Source organism: Oryza sativa, chromosome 11, assembly GCF_034140825.1.
Source record: "Oryza sativa Japonica Group chromosome 11, ASM3414082v1".
Lineage (NCBI taxonomy): Eukaryota > Viridiplantae > Streptophyta > Magnoliopsida > Poales > Poaceae > Oryza > Oryza sativa.
Window position 1 is genome coordinate 29,543,803 of NC_089045.1, and position 21,063 is coordinate 29,564,865.

Sequence of the window (21,063 nt, forward strand, 5' to 3'; positions counted from 1 at the left end):
ATCTGATTTAAAATTCATCTATAGTGTTATATTCATTTTGATTAAATTAATAATTCAACACCCATATTGATCCCTACATTTTTAGTAGGCAAAACTTTACTTTATATCGTCTTCTATCCTTTTCATGCATCTTGTACCATATAAGCCAATAACAATTTGGTCAGAATCTCTAAACATTGTGTACGTTATTAACCATTAGAGATACCTATGATATCAATTACTAACAGTAAATTCCTACCAGAAAAGATATTGGCCCCCGTGTCTTTCTGCTTGGGGCAACAATGGTGGTGATTCAGGCTGCCACAACACCACCCGCCTCCTTGCCTCCTCCTCCCTCTCTACCGCCTGAGCGGGCCATTGGAAATCGTGTGGTTGCAAGGATGGTAGCGGCAGGGTCTTCTCCCTCTCTTGTTGGGCAACCGACAAGCAGCGAGCTGCGGGAGCCGACCCGGTTGCGTTGGCTTCCCCAGTGGTGGCGAAGGCAGAGGCAGCTGCGCAGGAGCCCAGGATGGTGGCGGTGACAGAGGCGATGAGGTGTGGTGGTGGTGGGACGCCGGTTGCGCTGGCTTCCCCAGTGGTGGCGAAGGCAGAGGCGGCTGCGCGGGAGCCCAGGATGGTGGCGGTGACAGAGGCGATGAGGTGTAGTGGTGGTGGGACGCCAGGCATAGTGGAAAAAACCGGACCGGTGGTGGGACCCCTGTCGCCAGGTCGCAGCCGGATCTAGGCCTCCGCACCTAGCCATGAGATGGTGTCTGCAAGAGGCCAGACGGTTTGGTGACCGCGAGGGCGTCCACGACGGTGGTGGAGGCGGCTGCATCAAAGTGTGACGGTGGTGGAACAACATCGGTTGTGTTACGGACGGATATGGGCTTCCATGCATAGATTTGTCCATGCATCGGCGGTTGTTTCGATGGGAGAGCGAGCATCGACGGGACGCGATAGTTGGGGCGTGACCATCTAGGGGCCCTGCACCTTGATCCCCGTTGGGGACTACACAGGCCCCATCCTCGGCAAGGTAAATGGTGCGATGTGAGGGAGACGAGGCCAACGCACGGTGGACGCATGCTGACAACAACCGTGGCCAAGGGCGAGTTCGCGTGCATGGAATTTGGGGATGTCTGAGAGCAGTTGCTGGCGACTACTCTCCACTCTACTCATGCTCATCCATCGATGATGGGATGTGGAGGGCAGCTTGGCAATGGGATGGGGCAGTGTAATGATGGCCAGCTGCAGCGGTGTGGACAGTTTTTCCCCTACTTGTGCCTTCTGGTGATGGGATGGGAGCGGGCATGGCAACTGTTTTGTCAAAGGGGCACATCAAGAACATAACACCGCCCGTTTTCTTGTCCTATCCATGTCAATTGACCACCACCTCCTTGACCTCCTCTCCCACCCCACAACGCCACCTCGGACCCGCCAACATGTGCCACATTGTCTCTGCAGCTCTTAGCTAGTACTTCTTGTTTCATAATAATAGTTTACAAACATAGGAAAATAATACTTTTATCAAACTGTATTTCAAGATCATTTTCAAACATAGAAAAATAATACTCATATCATTTTCAAATATCGATACCCAATACATAAACATAACATGTAACCAAAGTTTGAAATGAATTATCGACTTAAGGCAACTCCATAAATTCCATTTATTTGTGACTTGGTAGTACAAGGATTCTTCATTATTGACATACATACCCATGAAATATACCATTTACAGTATGGGGAGATCTATAGACGACTCGATATGTGACTTTGGCTCCATATAATAACATCTAGAAAGTCTTTTATTCAGTTTTCTCTTATAGACCAACAAAGAATACATATGGGAGCAAACAACTCGACATCTCAACACACACCTTGGACTCCAACTTCAGAAAGCTTAAATCAAGCAAAAGCAGCTATTGTATATATTCTTGAAAATATGGACCTGTGTAATTAATCCGCCGCTATATAAGAACGTCATATGAGACATTCGACACTAGATCAGTTTTAAGCATGTTCAGGGCCAGACTTGATAGTAGGATTCTATTTGGAGCCATCATGTTTTTCTTCACCTCCTTTCTTCCAGAAGAAAAGAATAACAACAAAGCCCAACACAGGTAAGAGAAGCAGGATGGCATCCTTGAATGTGCACCAATTCCGAGTACTGCCTGCCGCGTAGGCTCCCAGGAGGGCAAGCATGTCCAGCAACATGGCTGTGTGCATTGGCCAAAGAGGCAATTTATGTTCATCGCCCTTGGTCATCCTTCGAAGCAGCAAAACAATGACAGTGATGGATGCCATGAAGGAAGTGGAGTTGCTATAGAAAAAAGCATTGTACCGACGCTTGTCGATGTCGTAGAGGACCGGGTTGCCAGCAGAGTGCCCATTACCTTCATCCCTCCACAGGCCACCAGGTGGTTTTAGGCCCGTGAGGTAGGCCACACTCGCAGCCAATATTCCTGCTAGCATTAAGTACTTGGCCATCATGTCGGCTTTCTTTTTCATGTCAGCTTCCTGTTGATCTTGTGTTTGTCTTGGTGTGTCCATCATGCCATCTTCCTTGTTGGTTTGTTGATTTTGTGTTTGTTTTGACTGATGTTGATTTATGTTTGCACGTTGTCCACGACCGATGATTGCCACATAGACTACAGCTGCAAAAACTACCGTAACCAATATTAAGACAACGATGGAGGTTCGCAGATGCATCGAACTTCCAGCAGCATAGGCATCGATGAGGCCGAACATGCCCGCTACCATGCAGACAAAGAGCGCATAGCACTTTATGCCCGGCCCGTACAGATTTCGGTTGAGAAGGAGAATGATGAGAGCCACGGATGCCATGAAGCTTGCTGCATTGCAATAAAAAAATGCCTTGTAACGGATAGGGAACTTGTCTAGTAGGACAGGGAAGCCTGCACGGTGCCCAAACTCATCATTTTCCCAGAAGCCACCCGGTGGGGTCAAGCCGGCTTGGTAAGTGAGTGTTGCAGCCAAGATTTCAACAAGCAGCAACAACTCACGCTTCTTCTCCAACTGATGCTCCTTTATCTTGTCTTCCTCACCCTGCTTGTCCGACTTCTTTTCTAGTGTGGAGAAGAGAATGTGAATCACCACATAGATAAGGACACCACCAGCCAAGGCAACTGTGTAAATGGAAGTGCTTGTGTCCCTGCAACTTCCGACAGCGTACGCGCCTATGAGGCAAAACAAATCAAGTATCATGGCTGCCTCCAGTACATGGCTTCTAACTAGAAATTCATTCTGCAACATCACCATGATGACTAGGGATGCCACAAAAGCCACCGAGTTAAAATAGAAGAAGACCTTGTACCGCCTAGGGTGTGTTGTCAGGAGTATTGGGTCTCCACTGTGGCTAGCCCCATTGTCTGCCCAGACGCCTCCAGGTGGATCTATTCCTGCTTGGTAAGCAACGATCGCCGCAAGAATGGCAAGGAGCTGAATTAATTCACAAGGCTTGTCTAGATCATTGTTGTATTGTTTACTTCCCCTGTACAATTAAATAGATAGTTCAATTGCAGTCTAGAATAATTCTTTTGGTACTCGAAATTGATGATGTGGAATTAAGAATTTCTAGCACTCAAAAAATGTGTACAAAAATGCAAGAAATTCTCACCGAATCAATCCCCCCCCCGGTCCCCCATGTCATCATGATTGAAATGATAGTTAACAATGTGAAACAAATTAATTTTTGTTCGGTTAGCCCAATATGTGGCCTTAAATGGCTCCAATCAGTAATCACTACATCTCCCTAGGTCTTGATTGAGGGGCACGAAGGTCTTTTCCTTCCTCTTAATTGATATGTACTCAAACTATTAGAAATGCTACAGCCCCCCTAGTACTGGTCCTTTCTATGCCCATGCCAGCGGCATGGATGATCGTAGAGCTATCTTCATGGAAGTAGAAAGCATGAATAGAAATATTTTTTTTCAATGATGATAAGCAGCGATGGAGCAAGCTAGAATTTCCTCATGCCCGGGTCGAGGCTAAAAACAAGGGAATAAAATTGGCAGGCGACTGATAGCATTTTAATGATGTGGAGCACAAGTAGTTGGGCATTATGAACACATCAAGGTGTGAAGAGCTTGAGCTGATGAGCAGTCCGGATTGGAAGCAAGGTCATTGGGTGCAGTGGCATGGACTAGCAGGAAAAAAATTATAAGATTATAGCCCTAAGAGACTATGATCAGGAAAAAGAAAAAAAAGCACTCCGCTGCAAGTTGGCGACTCCAACCCATAGACTCGAGGACAAGACTAACGCTATGCGTGCTCGGTTGCTATCAGCCTTTCGAAGGGAGAACAAACATGTCGCCTAGATCAATGGTTCTCGATGAGCATGTGCTTTGTGGATCTATGATCATGTTCAAGCAAAACTGGTACAATAAAGTATAGATGTTAATAGTGAAATAGTTCTAGTGATAGGCTCATTTTGTAAGGCTCATGTCTACATACTTTTGGGAGCAAGACACCATTGAGTCCATGGACCTTTTTTTTCTTTTACCGTACCAGTTTCTTTACCTATCAATGGTTCTCAGTGAGCATGTGCTCGTTTATTATAGTTTTACAGTTTTCAAATATTTCTAAGTAAAATCATTTCCTACAATACACAATATAAATCTATGATCGTTTTCCATATATCTTTACATAAGGAAAAAGTTCAAATACCCCCCTAAACTTTGGATGGAAATCCGTCAAGCACCTTGAACTTTAAAATCAAACACCCATTCTCCTAAACTTTGTAATACCATGTATATTACTCTCTAAGGTGGTTTTGGATGGTGTTTTTGCATATTTGAAGGCTTAAACGAGTGGTTTTGAATAACTAATATACATATTTAAATATGATTAGTTAGTAGGACATCAATTTATATTATATAGTGGTGCCATATTATTATTATGTTGATACTCATTTTGTAAGTGAGATTGAATAAAGGGTACAAATTAAAGAAGGGATATTTAAGTGAAGATCTTAGCATGTATATCTAATGTATATGTCACGTGATCAAACTCATTCAACTTATATACAAATTAGATTAAAAACATCTTATCGGGTTATATAAATAGTACTATAAAGTTCAGAGAGTTGTATGTCCGTTTTCGAAGTTTAGGGTGCTAGATAGACTTTTACTACTAGAGAACTCATCTTTTATCCAATGCCCCAAACATACAAATACCTCGGATGGATTAAGAAGCGTTACTAAATCTCTTTAGTACCGGTTCTAAAAGCCCAAGTCCCTAGAAACATTTTTAGTACCGGTTGGTGTTATCAACCGGTATTAAAAATACATCTGTAGTACCGGTGTTAGCACCAATCGAGATTAATGCTGATGGATCTTTAGTCCCGTTGATATTATCAACCGGTACTAAAGATGTATTTTTAGTACTAGTAGGTAACACCAACCCATATTCAAGATATTTTTACTAAAGATGCCTCCTGAGTTAGTTCAAAAGGAAATCATCTCTATTCAAGTCAAATGTGTAAGGTAGGTGGGATCGTAACACGCGTGAGGGCTGAAGTGAGATATCTTGAGTTTGATTCCCACATCCCACATATTTTTTTTTTGACTTGGTTTGCATCGTTAGTACCGGTTCTTTAGTCTTGATTTTTTTTTGTCACGGTTGCTAACTGGAATTAATGGGTATACATCTTTAGTACCGGTTCAGATCGAGATCTTTAGTCTCGATTTTTTGTCACGGTTGCTATAATCGGGATTAATGGCGGTTTTCAACTGATATTAAAGGTGATTTCTCTCCTGGTGTTTCAATCAAAGTTTAGGGTGATATTTGGACTCTCTCCTGCATATAAATGTACTACATGAAGCAAGGAAAAATGTAGGGTATGTATGTTTTTGACCTAATGTGGTTTTATATATCCTACACTTTGACCATTGTATTTTATATTATATTGCTCATGATCTTGAAATTGACATCATTGGAAAATGTTTCGAAATATGAATCTAATCATACCATAATGATTTTTATTAAGGACAAAGAAGTTTTGCTTTCAGACTTTTGTTAAATTATTTGAATGCAATTCAGGTTTGGAGCGCGCGGTTGTGACTTTTTTTTAAAAAAGTAACAAGAAAAGATAAAAAAAATTAAAAAAAGGCTAGGCATGGCATTAGAAATGCATGATGAAGATGAATACTGCGTACCTGGTACCAAAAGGGAGACTGATGGCATTAGATCCTACAAGAAACCACTGGAGAAAGATGCAGACAAGAACCGGGACAATCAGGCCAAGAACATAGCCGGTGTGCCTGCTGTCCCTGCAGCTCCCGGCGGCGTAGGCGCCGCCGAGTCCCAAGATCGCCGTGACGGTGAGCCCGTACAGCGGGAACTTGATGCGCTTGAGGTCAAGCTTCTCGTAGTACACGTTGAACGTGATGGCGAGCAGGGACGCGATGAAGGAGATGGCGTTGGAGAAGAAGAAGAACTTGTACCGGATTGGATGGAGGCCCGGCAGCACCGGGTCGCCGGCGGCCTCGGTGCTCCGCCAGAAGCCGCCGGGTGGGTTGAGCCCAGCTACATAGGCGTCGGTCGCCACGAAGATGGCGATCAACATCAGGATCCCGACGGCGGCGGCGGTGTCGTTTTCGCCGTGAGGGTTGGGACGATGAAGACGATGACATAGGCGGCGGTGGCGGAGACGAGCGCGGCGGCGCCGATGGTGGTGAACTTGTCATGGCTGGTCCCGGCGGCGTAGGCGCCCATGAGGGCGAGCAGGTCGACCACCATCACCGCCCGGGTGAGCGTGAGCAGCTTGGTCCCCTGGTGCTGGTGGTGGCCGGCCCTTGTGCAGGAGGAGGAAGAGGAGGCTGACCACCACCAGCGACGCCGCGAAGGAGATGGCGTTGAACCAGTAGAAGACGATGTAGCGCCAGTAGTTGGTGTCCTGTAGGATGGCGTCGCCGGCCAGCTGCCACCGGCCGCCGCCGCCGCCGTCCTCCAGCCACGAGCCACCCGGCGGGTTCAGCCCCGCCGCGTAGGTCACCGTCGCCACCAGGGTGGCCAGCAGCACCAGGTACTTCTTCAGCTGGCACTCCATTGGCGACGACGACGACGGCTGCTTGTCGTCGCTGCTGCCGCTGGAAGAAGTGAGGTTTTGCTGGCTACTTCCACCGGCCACCGCCGGAGCCGCCATTGATCTGCTACTGTTGATCGGGTGATCGATCGAGGTGAATCTTTGAGCAATAATACACACGATGGCATGGCTCTATGCATGCATTTATATAGAGGGCTGATCGATCGATCGAGCGTGTGTCACAATCATGGCATATATGTATTACTTGATCGTCTAGTCATATTTTAGGCTTTATTCCCTTGTCATTTTTATGCCCTTTGCATTTCATTCGGTAGTGTCATGCAAGTGACATTCATTCGTGCACAGTGACCCTTGCACGCACGCCAGGTTTCTATTCCTTATGTGTGTCGCGCACATGCTTTGTTTTGAGCTGCTGATTAAGGCCGTGATCTCTCGGCACACAAAACGAAGCACGTATTATTGCATGATTAATTAAGTATTAACTATTTTTTAAAAAAATGATTAATATTTTTTTAAAACAACTTTCGTATAGAATTTTTTTTAAAAAATATACACCGTTTACCAGTTTGAAAAGCGTGTGTGTGGAAAACGAAAGAGGTGAGTTGGGAAAACTAGGGGAAGAACACGGTCTAATTATGGACGTTTTTACACGAATTATGCACCAGTTCATTGCACAAATCGTGTGTTTTTCCCTTTCTTATGAGTACAACGTAAATAAAGAGCGTGTAATTTTGTATACACTAGTTATAGGGCTAGCCTAATGGGCGGGTGATCGCCTTGGGCGATCAGCACCCCCATCCCTCCCCTAACACGCACACGTCTCCCCTTTTATCCTCTTCCTACCACACTATGAAATTTCAAACCATTTAAAAAATATAAAAGAAATCTAATACACTTGAAAACATATTCATGTGAATAAACTTTACACTTATAAATTATAAATATATAGACTTTATGTATAGAAATATTCTATATAAAAATATATTTGAATCCAAATTCAAATTCGAATTTGAAGCGAGTATATAAACTTTTACCCTATAAACTTTGGGTATATATGTGTAAACTGGGCTGATAGCCGCGCGTGATCGATCACGCGTTAGCTTTCTAGCTAGTTATGTCCCCTGCGTTGCAACGGTTTTTTATCCAGTTTAGTAGAAAAAATTGGACCGAGTAGACCATCGGTTTTTATAAAGTGACCGGGCTTTTTTTAATTAGAAATTGGTTTTTTAGGATGGATGTTTTTTTATGAGAGGTAAGATATGTTTAAGTAGAAATGGAGGATGGATTGATAGAAGAAGACAACTCCCTCTTTAAGTAGTTGTGAGATATAGGTTTTTATTCGGTTAAGAGGGCAACTCCCTCTTTAAGTAGTTGGAGTATTTTTTTTTTATAAAACTAGAGTACTTGAAATTAAACTATCAATGTAGATATGTTATGACGTTTTAGTCAAATTATATAAATTTATCTAAAGTAACAACTTTCATAATTTATTGTTATGTAATAATGATACAATTTAAAATGAACTTTCAGTTTCATTGGTATGTAATTCATCAAGGGAACATTTTTTTATGGAACACTAATACTGTATGATTTAAACATAACACAATGTATGCCAAACTAAGGGCCTTCAAAGTTCAAACCAACCTTTCCACCGGAAATGCATTTAATGTAGTGGACGAATTCCGGCCCATACGTATAGATGGGCTGAGGGGTAGTAGGACCACGTGAAGAAGGAAAAAGTCCACTTAGACTCCCTTAATTGTTCACCGATTAAGGGTCACAAATTAGATTCGGTGAACAATTAAGGGAGTCTAAGTGGACTTTTTCCCGTGAAGAAGTACATCCCCGTACGTATAGATGGGCCGGGCCCGGCCGGCCCATCTAAAGAAGCGGCTTCGAGAGAGAGCACCCTCCGTACAAGGAGAGGTCGCGAGCCCCCAAGAGAAGAGAAACCCCACGAGCCCCCCTCCACCTCCACGCCGCAGCCAACCCAAAGCGCCATGGCGGACGACCACGCCGCCGCCGCCGACCTCGTCGACGGCGGACGCCCCGAGGTGATCCCCTCTGCTCCCTCCTCCCTTGTCTGTCTGTCCTGTGAGGGGGAGTTCCCATCTAGGTGCCGAGCCTTGGGGGGCCGTGAAGCCCTCCGATGGCTCTCGATCGATCTGTGCGTAGCTAGGGCTGTCGCTCGTGAAGGCCCCTAGGGCGTGGCTTCTCCTAGGGCTTACTAGTGTTCTCCGAGGGGGTTGTTCCGCTGGCGTGGGGCTTTAGGGGTGGGGTTCGCTCGATGCAGATTCGGCGGACTGAATCGGGGGGGGGGGGGGGGGGGGGGGGGGGGAGCCGACGGCCGCCCGGGGGGCAGGAGTTTTTGCGTATTTGGTTGTTCTCATGTTGGTGTGCTGGTGCTCCTTGGTGTCAAATTCTACTGCCTCCTTGGGTTGCCTTGGCGTCATGCAGTAGATTCGTTTGCCGAAGATATGGTCGGTAGGTATGAGATGGAGTTGTGGGATTGGTGCATACAAGGAGGGTTTTTGGATATGCTTGCTTTGGGGGATAATGTGGTTTGAGTGGGGCCGGCAGTATTGATCCGTTACGCCACGCCAAGGACTTATGTTTCTGGCTGTTCATTAGCTTGTTTGGTCAAATTGGGTGTTGAGAGTGATGAGCATTATGTAGTTTATTATGGAAAAGAGGGTTTGGCTGATCGACGAAAGCAGGAAAGTAATGAGTCTTTTTGTTGGCCCTTTTTTTTAATTACTCTGAATGTTTTCCTGTCAAATAACCATCTGCACTCAGAATCAGAAAATTTTAACATATAAATAGTTACCGTCACACTTCGCTTTCTCTGAAACTAATTGAATAGGCACGTGCAACTTTTGGTATGTTCTATAAATGTACATCTATATTTCCTAATTATACAACCATTTAATGTAACCATCAAAGTTGCTTGATAAATGAAAGGTATTTCTTCGTTTGATTGCTCATATTGTGCATTTATTGGGAGCATGTCGCAATTCTTCCATGTTTACCTATTTTTTCCTTCCGCCAAGAACTATATATATTTATTGTGTCTCTGTGTAATGTGAATGTCCAGGGCGATACGCATTCACGTGAAGACGGATTATCAAAACCAAGAGATAAAGATAGAGAAAGAGAAAAAGACAAGGACAGGGAACGCCACAGGGACCGTGACAGAGATCGAGGAAGAGACCGAGATCGGGACAAGGACAAGGAAAAAGACAGAGACAAAGAAAGGGACAGGGATAGGGACAGGGACAAGGATCGGGATCGCCACCATAGGCATCACCGTGAAAGAAGAGAACACAGAGATCGCTCTGATGATCATGATCGCCACAGAAGCCGTGATTCTGAAAGGTATTCTTTGTTAAGGGAGTTCTGTTTTATATGCACCTTATTTCTTACAAACCATGCATCCTTGCAATGAATGCATTTTATCAAATGTGTTAAATGCTTTTAGATTTAGAGCTATTCAACTGTCTTATACATGCCTACATGATTAGTCAAATGCCCACACCAATCTTGTGGTTTATATTTAATACAGGAGAAGAGACCATGAACGGGATGGGCGTCGCAGGCATCGGTCTCGCTCACGCTCTCGTTCTAGGGGCAGGGATCGCAGATCTAGGTCTCGCTCTCGTTCAAAAAGGTATGTAAAGGAAGCTCCTTGCATAGTCTTCCATTTGCATCTTCTTTAGCTGCCGTGCACATACTATGTTTTCCGTCATGGTTAGTTAAATTGTTTATTCCATATAGTAGCAATTTTGGACATACTTTATATATGCTTTCTCTGCATGGATTATTTTCCTGATATTTTCTTTGTGTATTATCAAATTCAGACATGTACAATTCGTATTTGAATATGTATGGCAGTATGGTTTACTGGCTTAGTCTTCTTAATCTGGTTCTCATTGATGACCGGTTTATAACTTGTTAAATATGCTAATTTTATGTGTTATTCAGCTTTACTTTTTAAGTTTTATTTTATCACTAACCACTAATATCTACTAAACTATTTTTCTAAAGCAGCAAGCGAGTTAGTGGATTTGATATGGCGCCTCCAGCTCAAGCTGTGGTTCCACAATTTCCTGCTATTCCAACCCCAAGTATGCTCTCATCAACTAAGTTAAACGGCTCAATTTCATTTTTCTTTTCCTCGTCAATTTGTGGCACTTTTTCTGAATAATAATTTTAGTGGGACATTTGAACAATGGAGTTAAGAAAAATAATTTTGCTGGGCTGGATGATTGATGTACATGAGTATTTTTTTTAGAATGAATTATATCTTCGGCCGCTATAATTCTTCATCCTTATCACTGTATAATGCCACACTATCTTATTGCCGTTGCCATAAACTACCGGTGAATTACTAGTCCATTAAGGTCGATTATTGCCGTAGCAGGATGATGCTTGGTGTTATACCTAGTAAATTGGTGGATATGTCTGGATGTTATACCTAGTAGAACTCCAATACAGTTAATATTTGCTTAGTATGATCGGCCTTGAGCATTCTACACATAATAGTAAGAGGACAGGAGAACAAGCAAATTGTTATTTTATAGTAGTCTACATGATGCATTTGGAGAGACATTGGTGCTTTAATTAAAGGATAAAAAAGAATACCAACCAGTGGGCTCCGTAAGCACCCCTCAGGCACCTATCTGCTGCAGATGCACTTCATGTGATAGTTACTAATATGAATAAGTGAATAACTTGTAAGTTTCCATTTTATTATTACTTGGTAACTGGAAACTGAGCAAAACTTTTTTGCTTGTGTTCTTTTGTTGTTTGTCTGTTTTGTGTATGTGTATGGTAAGAAGGCAATCTTGGGTTACTTGCCCCCACTGCTGCCAATGGAATGAGCTGCCTACTGTAGCTTTAATGTACAAGGAGGAATCAGTGCTCTGGTTTGATACCATCTTATTCGTCTTCAACTAGCAAGTATTACTGGTTGCTAGCATTATGTCTATTATATTTGTCCTTGCACATATTTTGTTCATTCTTAGGCTTGGATACTGAACAGCTAGATCTATTTTAGACCCAGACTGATGGTGAGAACTAGTCAGTTCTAATGGTGGAATTTTTTTCCTTGCTAATTGTTTATGCTCTGTACTAGAAATTTATTGATAAATTGCAGGTCAGTTTCCGGGCACTGCTATTCCTGGAATGTTTCCAAACATGCTCCCGATGGGTGTTGGACAGGTAACCTGTCAGTATTTTAATGTATTATAAGTGCCAAAAGAATCATTTTTTTATTTATGTTTGTAAATAATTTTTATTTGCCTGTAATAATAAATTTTGTTTGAAGCAGTTCAATCCCCTTGTTATCCAGCCGCAAGCAATGACGCAACAGGTATGAGTTGTTGTGACATCTACTGCATCTATTATTGATAAGGATGTCAACAAAATAATGTGTTAACACCTTTTTCTCTCAGGCTACTCGACACGCGAGACGTGTTTATGTTGGTGGACTTCCTCCAACTGCTAATGAACAGGTCTGTGTATTTAATCACTCATTCTTTCTTACTGCCCATTTCCCATACCCAAACCAAAAGCCGTATGGGAGTGCACGAGTGTGTACCCGCATGCAACATATTACTGTGGAATTGTTACATTAGTTTCCTTTACTGCAGTCAGTTGCAATATACTTTAATCAAGTCATGGCTGCTATTGGAGGAAATACTGCTGGTCCAGGTGACGCTGTTCTTAATGTCTACATAAACCATGACAAGAAATTTGCTTTTGTGGAAATGAGGTCTGTGGAGGAAGCAAGCAATGCAATGGCACTGGATGGCATTTTGTTTGAAGGGGCTCCAGTGAAGGTTAGGAGACCAACAGACTATAACCCTTCTCTGGCAGCTGCCTTGGGCCCCAGCCAGCCAAGCCCCAATCTGAATCTTGCTGCAGTTGGCTTAACACCTGGTTCAGCTGGAGGGCTAGAAGGCCCAGATCGTATTTTCGTGGGTGGCCTTCCATATTACTTCACTGAGGCTCAAGTCCGGGAGTTGCTTGAATCCTTTGGGCCTCTTCGAGGATTTGACCTTGTGAAGGATAGGGAAACTGGTAACTCAAAGGGCTATGCATTCTGTGTCTACCAAGATCTCAATGTCACTGACATAGCCTGTGCTGCTCTGAATGGCATCAAGATGGGAGACAAAACCCTAACTGTTAGAAGGGCAAACCAGGGAGCGGCTCAGCCTAGACCAGAACAGGAAAGTATCCTGTTGCAGGCACAGCAACAAGTGCAATTACAGGTATAGGTCTCAACTATTTTTCATCCAGTATCAGATAATTTTACTTTCTTATGCCAACTATTTTGTAGCTGTATTGTGATTCTTGCATTTTGACTCTGTGCTTCTTAACAGAAACTTGTATATCAAGTTGGAGCACTCCCTACAAAGGTTGTGTGCCTGACCCAGGTGGTTTCGGCTGATGAATTAAAAGATGACGAGGAGTATGAAGACATTATGGAGGACATGAGATTGGAAGCAGGCAAATATGGTAATTTCCAACTTCTCACCCGCAATTTCCTCCCTTGCCTCTAAACTCCGGTTTAGTTTGATCATCTGCTGGGCTAAAACCCCATATGTATCTTCTTGCGTTGAGAGTTTATGCATGTTTTCGGATTCCTTTTGCCTCGATTGATACTTTTTGTTTATTTAGTTGGTCTTCCTAGGTGTTTTCTCCCTTTTGTTTACTCACAAGTATCTTCCTTAGGTAATCTGATTAAGGTTGTCATCCCTCGCCCTGATCCTAGTGGATTACCAGTTGCTGGAGTTGGAAAGGTAAGTCTTGTGTATTGCATCGCACAAACATTGAAGAGCGTCTGTAATCTTTCTAATGTACGACCTTTCCATCCAGGTTTTCTTGGAGTATGCAGATGTGGACGGCGCCACCAAAGCAAAGACGGCAATGCATGGAAGGAAGTTCGGTGGAAATCCAGTTGTTGCAGTGTTCTACCCTGAGAACAAGTTTTCTAGTGCGGAATATGACGCGTAGATTATCCCGCTATGTAAAACACTAGTCTTTTGTTTTTCTTTTGCGCCAGTTTGCTAAATTGTAACAACAATTTCTCTTTAAGTTGAACCTTCCAATAGCTTGGATTTATGCAGAGCGACCGATTAATTAATATTAAAAGATGTGATGGATTTCCTAAAGTTAACTGAAGGGCTTGGAGTATGATCTGATTCTTGTCCGTTTATCCTGATAGACCTGGATTATTTGTTAACTCTGTTAGGCGGTAGCTCTTGTCACCGGAGACGAAGGAGAATGGTGGGGGCGAGGACACCTCATCAGTCTGTCCCTCTGGCGTAGACGCGAGCGAAGAACGCAAGTGGAAGGAAATTAAAGGATGCGGGCGAAGAACGATAGGAAGAGGATTATGGAGGTTTGGATGTGATCTGAGCAGTTGGATTGTGATCTAATGGTCTAAAATTTGCAAGATTTGGACGCAGGTTTTCTGGCAAATTACATGTAGGTAGGCCCCTATGATCTAGTAATTCTTATTCAAACGCGTGATAGTTCATGATAGTAGTAGTAAATTAACAGGAGAAATGAGGGCAATGGCATGGATGATTCATCTGCACACCCGTGCGGTACATGCTAGACGTGCAAAACTATTTGCACCAATGGTTTTAAAACAACAACAATAATAAATACAGGTACAGATGGAACTTGAAACAGAATGATAGCTTACAATTACATGCAGTGGATGCTATGTTTAGCTAATCTGGACGTCGCCACAAATGCTGTGCCGTATGCAGTATATCAAGATGATTAATCAACGGATTATTTGCTGATCGATATGCTTAATCCTTCGCCAATTTGGATGTCCAGGGGTCAGACAGGTGTCCGCAAGAGAAGGGTGGCAACCAGAGATTACAATGCTCTTGAGCGATTGGGGAAGCTTGGGCAGTGTCATCATGTTGGGACACTCCTGGACGATCAATTCCCTGAGTGTTTTCAGGCGGCACAATTTGACAGGCAAATAGTTCCAGCTGCAGTCTGTAACTGACAGTGTATGCAGGCAGGTGAAGAATTCACCAATCTTTGGGGGATCACTCGATCCCTTGCAACTCCAGAACATAAGATTCTGCAATGCCGGGCGATCTTGTTCCTGTTCCTTGTCGCAACCGTCTCCTGTCAACCAGCTTGGGTATATCACACCACCGTAATCCCTGATGCAAAGTACTGTAATCCCCGACGGTGGACGGAGCCCCTCAAGAACCTCCTCCTGAAGTTCTGGAGGTTGATGTTGCTTGATCTCTGTTACAGGTGGAAAGAACAGCTTCTTGTATGACTCCAACGCTTTCTTCGAGCAGCGTTCGTCAGTGCCACCCCACCGTAGCGTCAGCTCAGTGAGATATACCTTGTCAGATAGCCTGGCTCGAACAGCTTCCTCCTTGCTCTGAACATTCTCGATGCAGTCGATGAACAGCTTGCCACGAAGGTTGTTCAGGTGCTCCAGCTGCTGTATCTCGTATCCTTTCTCCTTCCTCACGTAGAAGTGATACAGAGCTCGGAGAGATGTCAGCTTCCCAACATCAGGAATGTTCAGGCCATACCATGTCAGCATGTACCTCAGGTTGATCAGGTTGGCGATCTTCAGCTGGGATGGACAATGCAAGCGAGTGTTAGGATTGACAGAGAGCTCCTGAAGATGGTAAAGCTTGGAAAATTCAGCCGGCAGAATCAGGCTGTGGGGAGGAGGTGACATGATGCCAAGATAACGAAGATGTTTCAGTCCACCGATGCATGGTGGCACCCTGCTCAAATGTCTCAAATCCAAGTGCACCACCCTCAACTTTGTTAGCTTCTTCAGCACACGCTCAAAATCATCTTGGTTCATTCCCTCTACTGAATAGCACATGATAAGAGTTCTCAAGTTTTTAAGCTCCAAAATCTTCTCTGGGAACAATATTTCACTGTGACTCGATGCAAAGATGTCGAACGTGTTTAGTGTTAGCAGTAATCTTGTGTGCCACGGTTAGTTAGTTGATTAGTTATCTGCATGTTTACGTTTTTTTCTGAATAAACGCATGAGCTCACGTGTTGTGTGATAGCCATCGTGTGGAGTCTGTTATGAGGGTATCCGAGTTTAGCTCGTTGCCCGCGTCTTGTGCTGGGAGCTCGGATCACGTCGTGTGGTTGTGGGGATGGACGCAGCTAGAGCATGGCGTGAGAAGTGGTCTTGGTGGTTAGTTGTTTCCGTTGTATTCGTTCCTTTATATATGGAAGTAAACAGAAAAGCAGCTGAGTTAAGCGCTGCACAAAATTTGCTCTGTTTCCTCTGTTCTGCGAATTTGCAGGTTTAGCCACAGTACGCGTGCGTTGTGTTCGTCTGGTTTCCTGCTAGCGATCGCTGGGGAAATTCCTAACAATTGGTATCAGAGCACGGTTTAGGAAGTGGACTCGTGACCGCGCATTGGAAGGCGTCTTCTTGCCGCGTCGTCGCTCGTCGTCACCGATCGTGCACACTCCTCATGACTCCGGCGGCCGCGCCACGGGCAGCGGCGGGGGTGACCGCGGGCTGGTGATCCACCGCGTGGTGAAAGAAGGAGGCGGCTCGGTGAACTACCCGCTGCTGACCAAGACCAACTACAACGACTGGGCGCTACTGATGAAGATCAAGCTGCAGGCTCGCTGCCTGTGGGCGGCGATCGAGCCCGACGGCGTGGACGTCCCTCTGCATGAGGACCGGATGGCTCTTGACGCTATCTGCAGTGCCGTGCCGCCGGAGATGATTGGCACCCTGGCGACCAAAGCGTCGGCCCGGGAAGCCTGGGAATGCATCAAGACAATGCGAGTCGGCAACGACCGGATTCGCAAGGCGAGTGCACAGAAAGTGCGCGCTGAGTATGAATCGCTTGCGTTCCGCGGTGATGAGACCGTGGAAGATTTCGCTCTACGGCTCACAACCATCGTCAACCAGCTTGCAACCCTCGGTGATCCTGAACCTGCTGATAAAGTCGTCGAAAAGTACCTTCGGGTAGCTCGTCCCAGGTTCAATCAACTCATCTTGTCTATTGAAACTCTTCTCGATATCTCTACTCTGTCCATGGAGGAAGTTACTGGCAGACTGAAAGCCGCTGAGGATTCTGGGCAATCCTCGTCGCACACCGCCGGTGGGAAGCTGTACCTAACTGAGGAGGAGTGGGCTGAACGTCAGAAGAAGAAGGATCAAGAGGCAAAGCGGGGTGACTCGGGCGGCTCTGGCGGCCGCGGCAAGCGCCGTGGCGGGAGAGGGCGCACTGGTGGCGGCGGGACTGCGAGCCCCGAGAGCACGAACTCTGGTTCGGCGCGCAAGGGAGACAAATGCCGAAATTGCGGCAAACTTGGGCACTGGGCGAAGGACTGCAGGAGCAAGTCCAAGCGCGAAGAACAGGCTCACGTCGCCCAGGAGGATGAAGAAGAGCACACCTTGATGTTGCTCACCGGCGGTTGCGTTGACACGGTCGACGCGGCGGCGCCGGAGGGCGACACGCCCACACCGCCCCACCAAGCCGTGGTGGAACTCGTGGAGATGAAAGTATTTGCAGCGCTCGACGACGCGGCTGACCATGATCCCGGGCGCTGGATTATGGATTCCGGCGCGTCAAACCATATGACGGGCAGCAGGATGGCGTTCGCCGACCTCGACACGAACATCACTTGGAACGTGCGACTCGGCGATGGATCCGTGGTCCGGATCGCAGGACGGGGCACAATTCTCTTTGCCTGCAAGAATGGTGAGCACCGCACTCTGTCGAACACCTATTTTCTTCCCCGTCTTGCTGCCAATATTATCAGCATTGGGCAATTGGATGAGACCGGCTTCAAAGTGCTGGCGGAGGATGGCATCATGCGGGTCTGGGATGAGCAGCGGCGTCTGCTTGCCCGGATCCCTCGCACCCCAGGGCGACTGTACATGCTTGACATCAACCTGGCGCGCCCGGTCTGTTTGGCGGCACACGCCGACGAAGACGCGTGGCGCTGGCATGCTCGCCTCGGGCACATAAACTTCAGGGCGCTCTGCAAGATGGGCAAGGAGGAGCTGGTACGTGGTCTACCATGTTTGTCGCAGGTTGATCAGGTCTGTGAGGCCTGTCTCGCCGGGAAACACCGGAGGTCGCCGTTCCCGCGGCAGGCACTTTGCCGGTCTGACGAGCCGCTGGCACTGCTGCATGGAGATCTCTGTGGACCGATCACGCCGGCGACACCCAGTGGCAACCGCTATTTCCTTCTACTCGTCGACGACTACAGCCGGTACATGTGGGTCGCCCTCCTCTCCACCAAAGATGCGGCGCCGGCTGCCATCAAGCGTATTCAGGCGGCGGCAGAAAGGAAGAGTGGACGCAAGCTCCGCGCGTTGCGGACGGATCGCGGGGGAGAATTCACGTCTACACAGTTCGCCGAGTACTGCGCCGAGCTGGGAATGCGGCGCGAGCTCACGGCGCCCTACTCTCCGCAACAGAACGGCGTTGTCGAGCGGCGAAACCAATCCGTGGTGGGCACGGCGCGGAGTATGCTCAAGGCGAAGGGGCTGCCAGGTATGTTTTGGGGAGAGGCGATAAATACCGCCGTGTATCTGCTCAACAGGTCGTCGTCCAAGGGTATCGGCGGCAAGACCCCGTACGCGCTGTGGAACGGCGTTCCGCCGGCCGTGCACCATCTGCGCACGTTTGGGTGTGTGGCACACGTGAAGACGACCACCCCGAACCTGAAGAAACTGGATGACAGGAGTCGTCCAATGATCTTTGTCGGCTACGAGCCGGGGTCCAAGGCGTATCGCGGCTATGATCCGGCTACTCGGCGTGTTCACATCTCCCGTGACATCGTCTTCGATGAAGCGGCCCAGTGGGACTGGGATGCTGAGGCGGCCGCTGATCTCGACACCGACTTCGTCGTTGAGTACACCACGGTGTACCATCCTGGCTCGCTGTCAGGAACACGCCAAGACGCTGGGGAGCCGCCTGCTCGATCTTCATCATCGCCGCGAACGCCATCAGACTCACCGACAGCCGGCCGAACACCTTCGGTGCATGGCGATGCGCCGGCGGTTGAATTTGTGTCGCCACCAACTGGAGCAGCTGCTAATCTTGATGCAGACCACGACGACGCACCACTCCGTTTCCGCACGATGGACAATGTGCTGGGGCTGGCCATGCTGCCAGGTCTCGCTAATCGTGAGGTCCAGGAAGAGCTGATGATGGTGAGCGGAGAAGAACCGGCAACGTTCGCTCAAGCTGAACGCGACGAGGATTGGCGTCGGGCAATGCTCGATGAAATCTCTTCGATAGAGGAGAACAAGACCTGGAGGCTCGTCGATCTGCCTTCGGGACATCGGCCAATTGGGCTGAAATGGGTGTATAAACTGAAGAAAGATGCTCAGGGCGTCGTCGTCAAACACAAGGCGAGATTGGTGGCAAAGGGCTACGTGCAGAGGGCTGGAATTGACTTTGATGAGGTATTCGCTCCTGTTGCTCGTCTTGATTCTGTTCGTTTGTTGCTCGCTCTCGCTGCGCAGGAAGGTTGGATGGTGCATCATATGGACGTTAAATCAGCGTTCCTCAATGGGGAACTGATTGAGGAGGTGTATGTTGTTCAGCCACCGGGGTTTGAGATCGATGGACAGGAGAACAAGGTTTACAGGCTTGATAAGGCGCTGTATGGACTTCGCCAAGCACCCAGAGCTTGGAACACCAAGCTAGACTGCACACTGAAGAAACTTGGCTTCAAGCAGAGCCCGTTGGAGCATGGGCTGTACGCGCGCGGCGATGGCAGTGGGCGACTGCTCGTCGGTGTGTATGTGGATGATCTGGTAATTGTCGGGGGTGACAGTGGCATGATCAAGGGATTCAAAGAGCAGATGAAGGCTGAATTTAAGATGAGTGATCTTGGTCCTTTGAGTTTTTATCTTGGGATCGAGGTACATCAAGAAGCTGGAATCATCACTTTAAAGCAAGCAGCGTATGCGTCGCGTATTGTGGAGAAGGCTGGGCTCACCGGCTGCAACCCCTGTGCAACACCGATGGAACCACGTCTAAAGCTGAGCAAGGAAAGTGCAGGATCGCTAGTTGATGCGACAGAATACAGAAGTCTAGTGGGAAGCTTGCGCTATCTGGTGAACACCCGACCAGACCTTGCATATTCGGTTGGTTATGTCAGTCGTTTCATGGAGAAACCCACGGACGAACACTTGGCGGCAGTGAAGCGCATCATAAGGTATGTTGCTGGTACCATTCATCTTGGGTGCCGCTATGTGAAGGAAGGTGAAGGAGGACTGCAGGGTTACAGTGACAGTGATATGGCTGGAGACATTGACACTCGCAAGAGCACCACAGGAGTAATTTTCTTTCTCGGCAAAAATCCTGTTAGCTGGCAGTCTCAAAAACAGAGAGTTGTAGCACTCTCCTCCTGTGAATCTGAGTATATTGCAGCTGCAACAGCTGCATGCCAGGGCATTTGGCTTGCCCGGCTCCTCGGTGACCTCAGGAATGCAGCAACTGAAGTCGTCGATCTCAGGGTGGACAACCAATCCGCTCTGGCCCTGATGAAGAACCCTGTTTTTCACGATCGAAGTAAGCACATTCAAACAAAATTACATTTCATTCGTGAAGCCGTGGAGAATGGGGAAATCACACCGAGTTACATCGGCACAGAAGGGCAACTTGCAGATATCCTGACGAAGCCGCTTTCTCGAATCAAGTTTCAGGAGCTGTGGGAACAAATTGGTATGTTTCCTGTATAATCGGCACATCAAGCTTAGGGAGAGTTTTGTTAGCAGTAATCTTGTGTGCCACGGTTAGTTAGTTGATTAGTTATCTGCATGTTTACGTTTTTTTCTGAATAAACGCATGAGCTCACGTGTTGTGTGATAGCCATCGTGTGGAGTCTGTTATGAGGGTATCCGAGTTTAGCTCGTTGCCCGCGTCTTGTGCTGGGAGCTCGGATCACGTCGTGTGGTTGTGGGGATGGACGCAGCTAGAGCATGGCGTGAGAAGTGGTCTTGGTGGTTA

The 21,063-nt window shown here is 46.8% G+C and overlaps 3 protein-coding genes across 5 annotated transcripts; 1 reads left to right on the forward strand and 2 right to left on the reverse strand.

Moving 5' to 3' along the window:
* Positions 1–1,712: 1,712 nt before the first annotated feature.
* On the reverse strand, positions 1,713–7,176 carry LOC9269815 (uncharacterized). Its single transcript, XM_015761264.3, is given in 4 exon segments — positions 1,713–3,493; positions 6,159–6,576; positions 6,579–6,786; positions 6,788–7,176. Coding segments are annotated over 4 exon segments (2,451 nt in total). The 5' UTR covers positions 7,148–7,176; the 3' UTR covers positions 1,713–2,028.
* Positions 7,177–8,996: 1,820 nt separating this feature from the next.
* LOC4351124 (splicing factor U2af large subunit B-like) lies at positions 8,997–14,245 on the forward strand. 3 transcript variants are annotated; one of them, NR_186778.1, is made up of 11 exons: positions 8,997–9,102; positions 10,143–10,423; positions 10,611–10,715; positions 11,096–11,172; positions 11,887–12,268; positions 12,378–12,419; positions 12,502–12,561; positions 12,700–13,320; positions 13,432–13,567; positions 13,784–13,851; positions 13,928–14,245. NR_186778.1 is itself a non-coding variant. In NM_001423247.1 (11 exons), the coding sequence occupies exons 1-11, from the start codon at positions 9,049–9,051 to the stop codon at positions 14,063–14,065; spliced, it is 1,650 nt and encodes a 549-aa protein (NP_001410176.1). In that variant the 5' UTR covers positions 8,997–9,048; the 3' UTR covers positions 14,066–14,245. The 3 variants fall into 3 exon arrangements, 2 of the variants coding, with proteins under 2 accessions (NP_001410176.1, NP_001410174.1); NM_001423247.1 differs by having other exon boundaries at positions 11,093–11,172; positions 12,204–12,268; NM_001423245.1 differs by having other exon boundaries at positions 12,204–12,268.
* Positions 14,246–14,764: 519 nt separating this feature from the next.
* LOC136354238 (putative disease resistance protein RGA1) lies at positions 14,765–15,914 on the reverse strand. Its single transcript, XM_066305932.1, has 2 exons — positions 14,912–15,914; positions 14,765–14,814 (listed from the first exon to the last, which is right to left on the reverse strand). The coding sequence occupies exons 1-2, from the start codon at positions 15,912–15,914 to the stop codon at positions 14,765–14,767; spliced, it is 1,053 nt and encodes a 350-aa protein (XP_066162029.1).
* Positions 15,915–21,063: the final 5,149 nt, after the last annotated feature.

Coding starts and splice junctions, on each gene's coding strand:
- LOC4351124 (NM_001423247.1), top strand. CDS start 9,049: ATGGCGGACGACCACGCCGCCGCCGCCGACCTCGTCGACGGCGGACGC. Junction 12,269..12,377: donor TCCCGATGGGTGTTGGACAG/GTAACCTGTCAG, acceptor TGTTTGAAGCAG/TTCAATCCCCTTGTTATCCA. Junction 13,852..13,927: donor CAGTTGCTGGAGTTGGAAAG/GTAAGTCTTGTG, acceptor CTTTCCATCCAG/GTTTTCTTGGAGTATGCAGA.
- LOC136354238 (XM_066305932.1), bottom strand. CDS start 15,914: ATGAACCAAGATGATTTTGAGCGTGTGCTGAAGAAGCTAACAAAGTTG. Junction 14,815..14,911: donor CCCTTCTCTTGCGGACACCT/GTCTGACCCCTG, acceptor CATACGGCACAG/CATTTGTGGCGACGTCCAGA.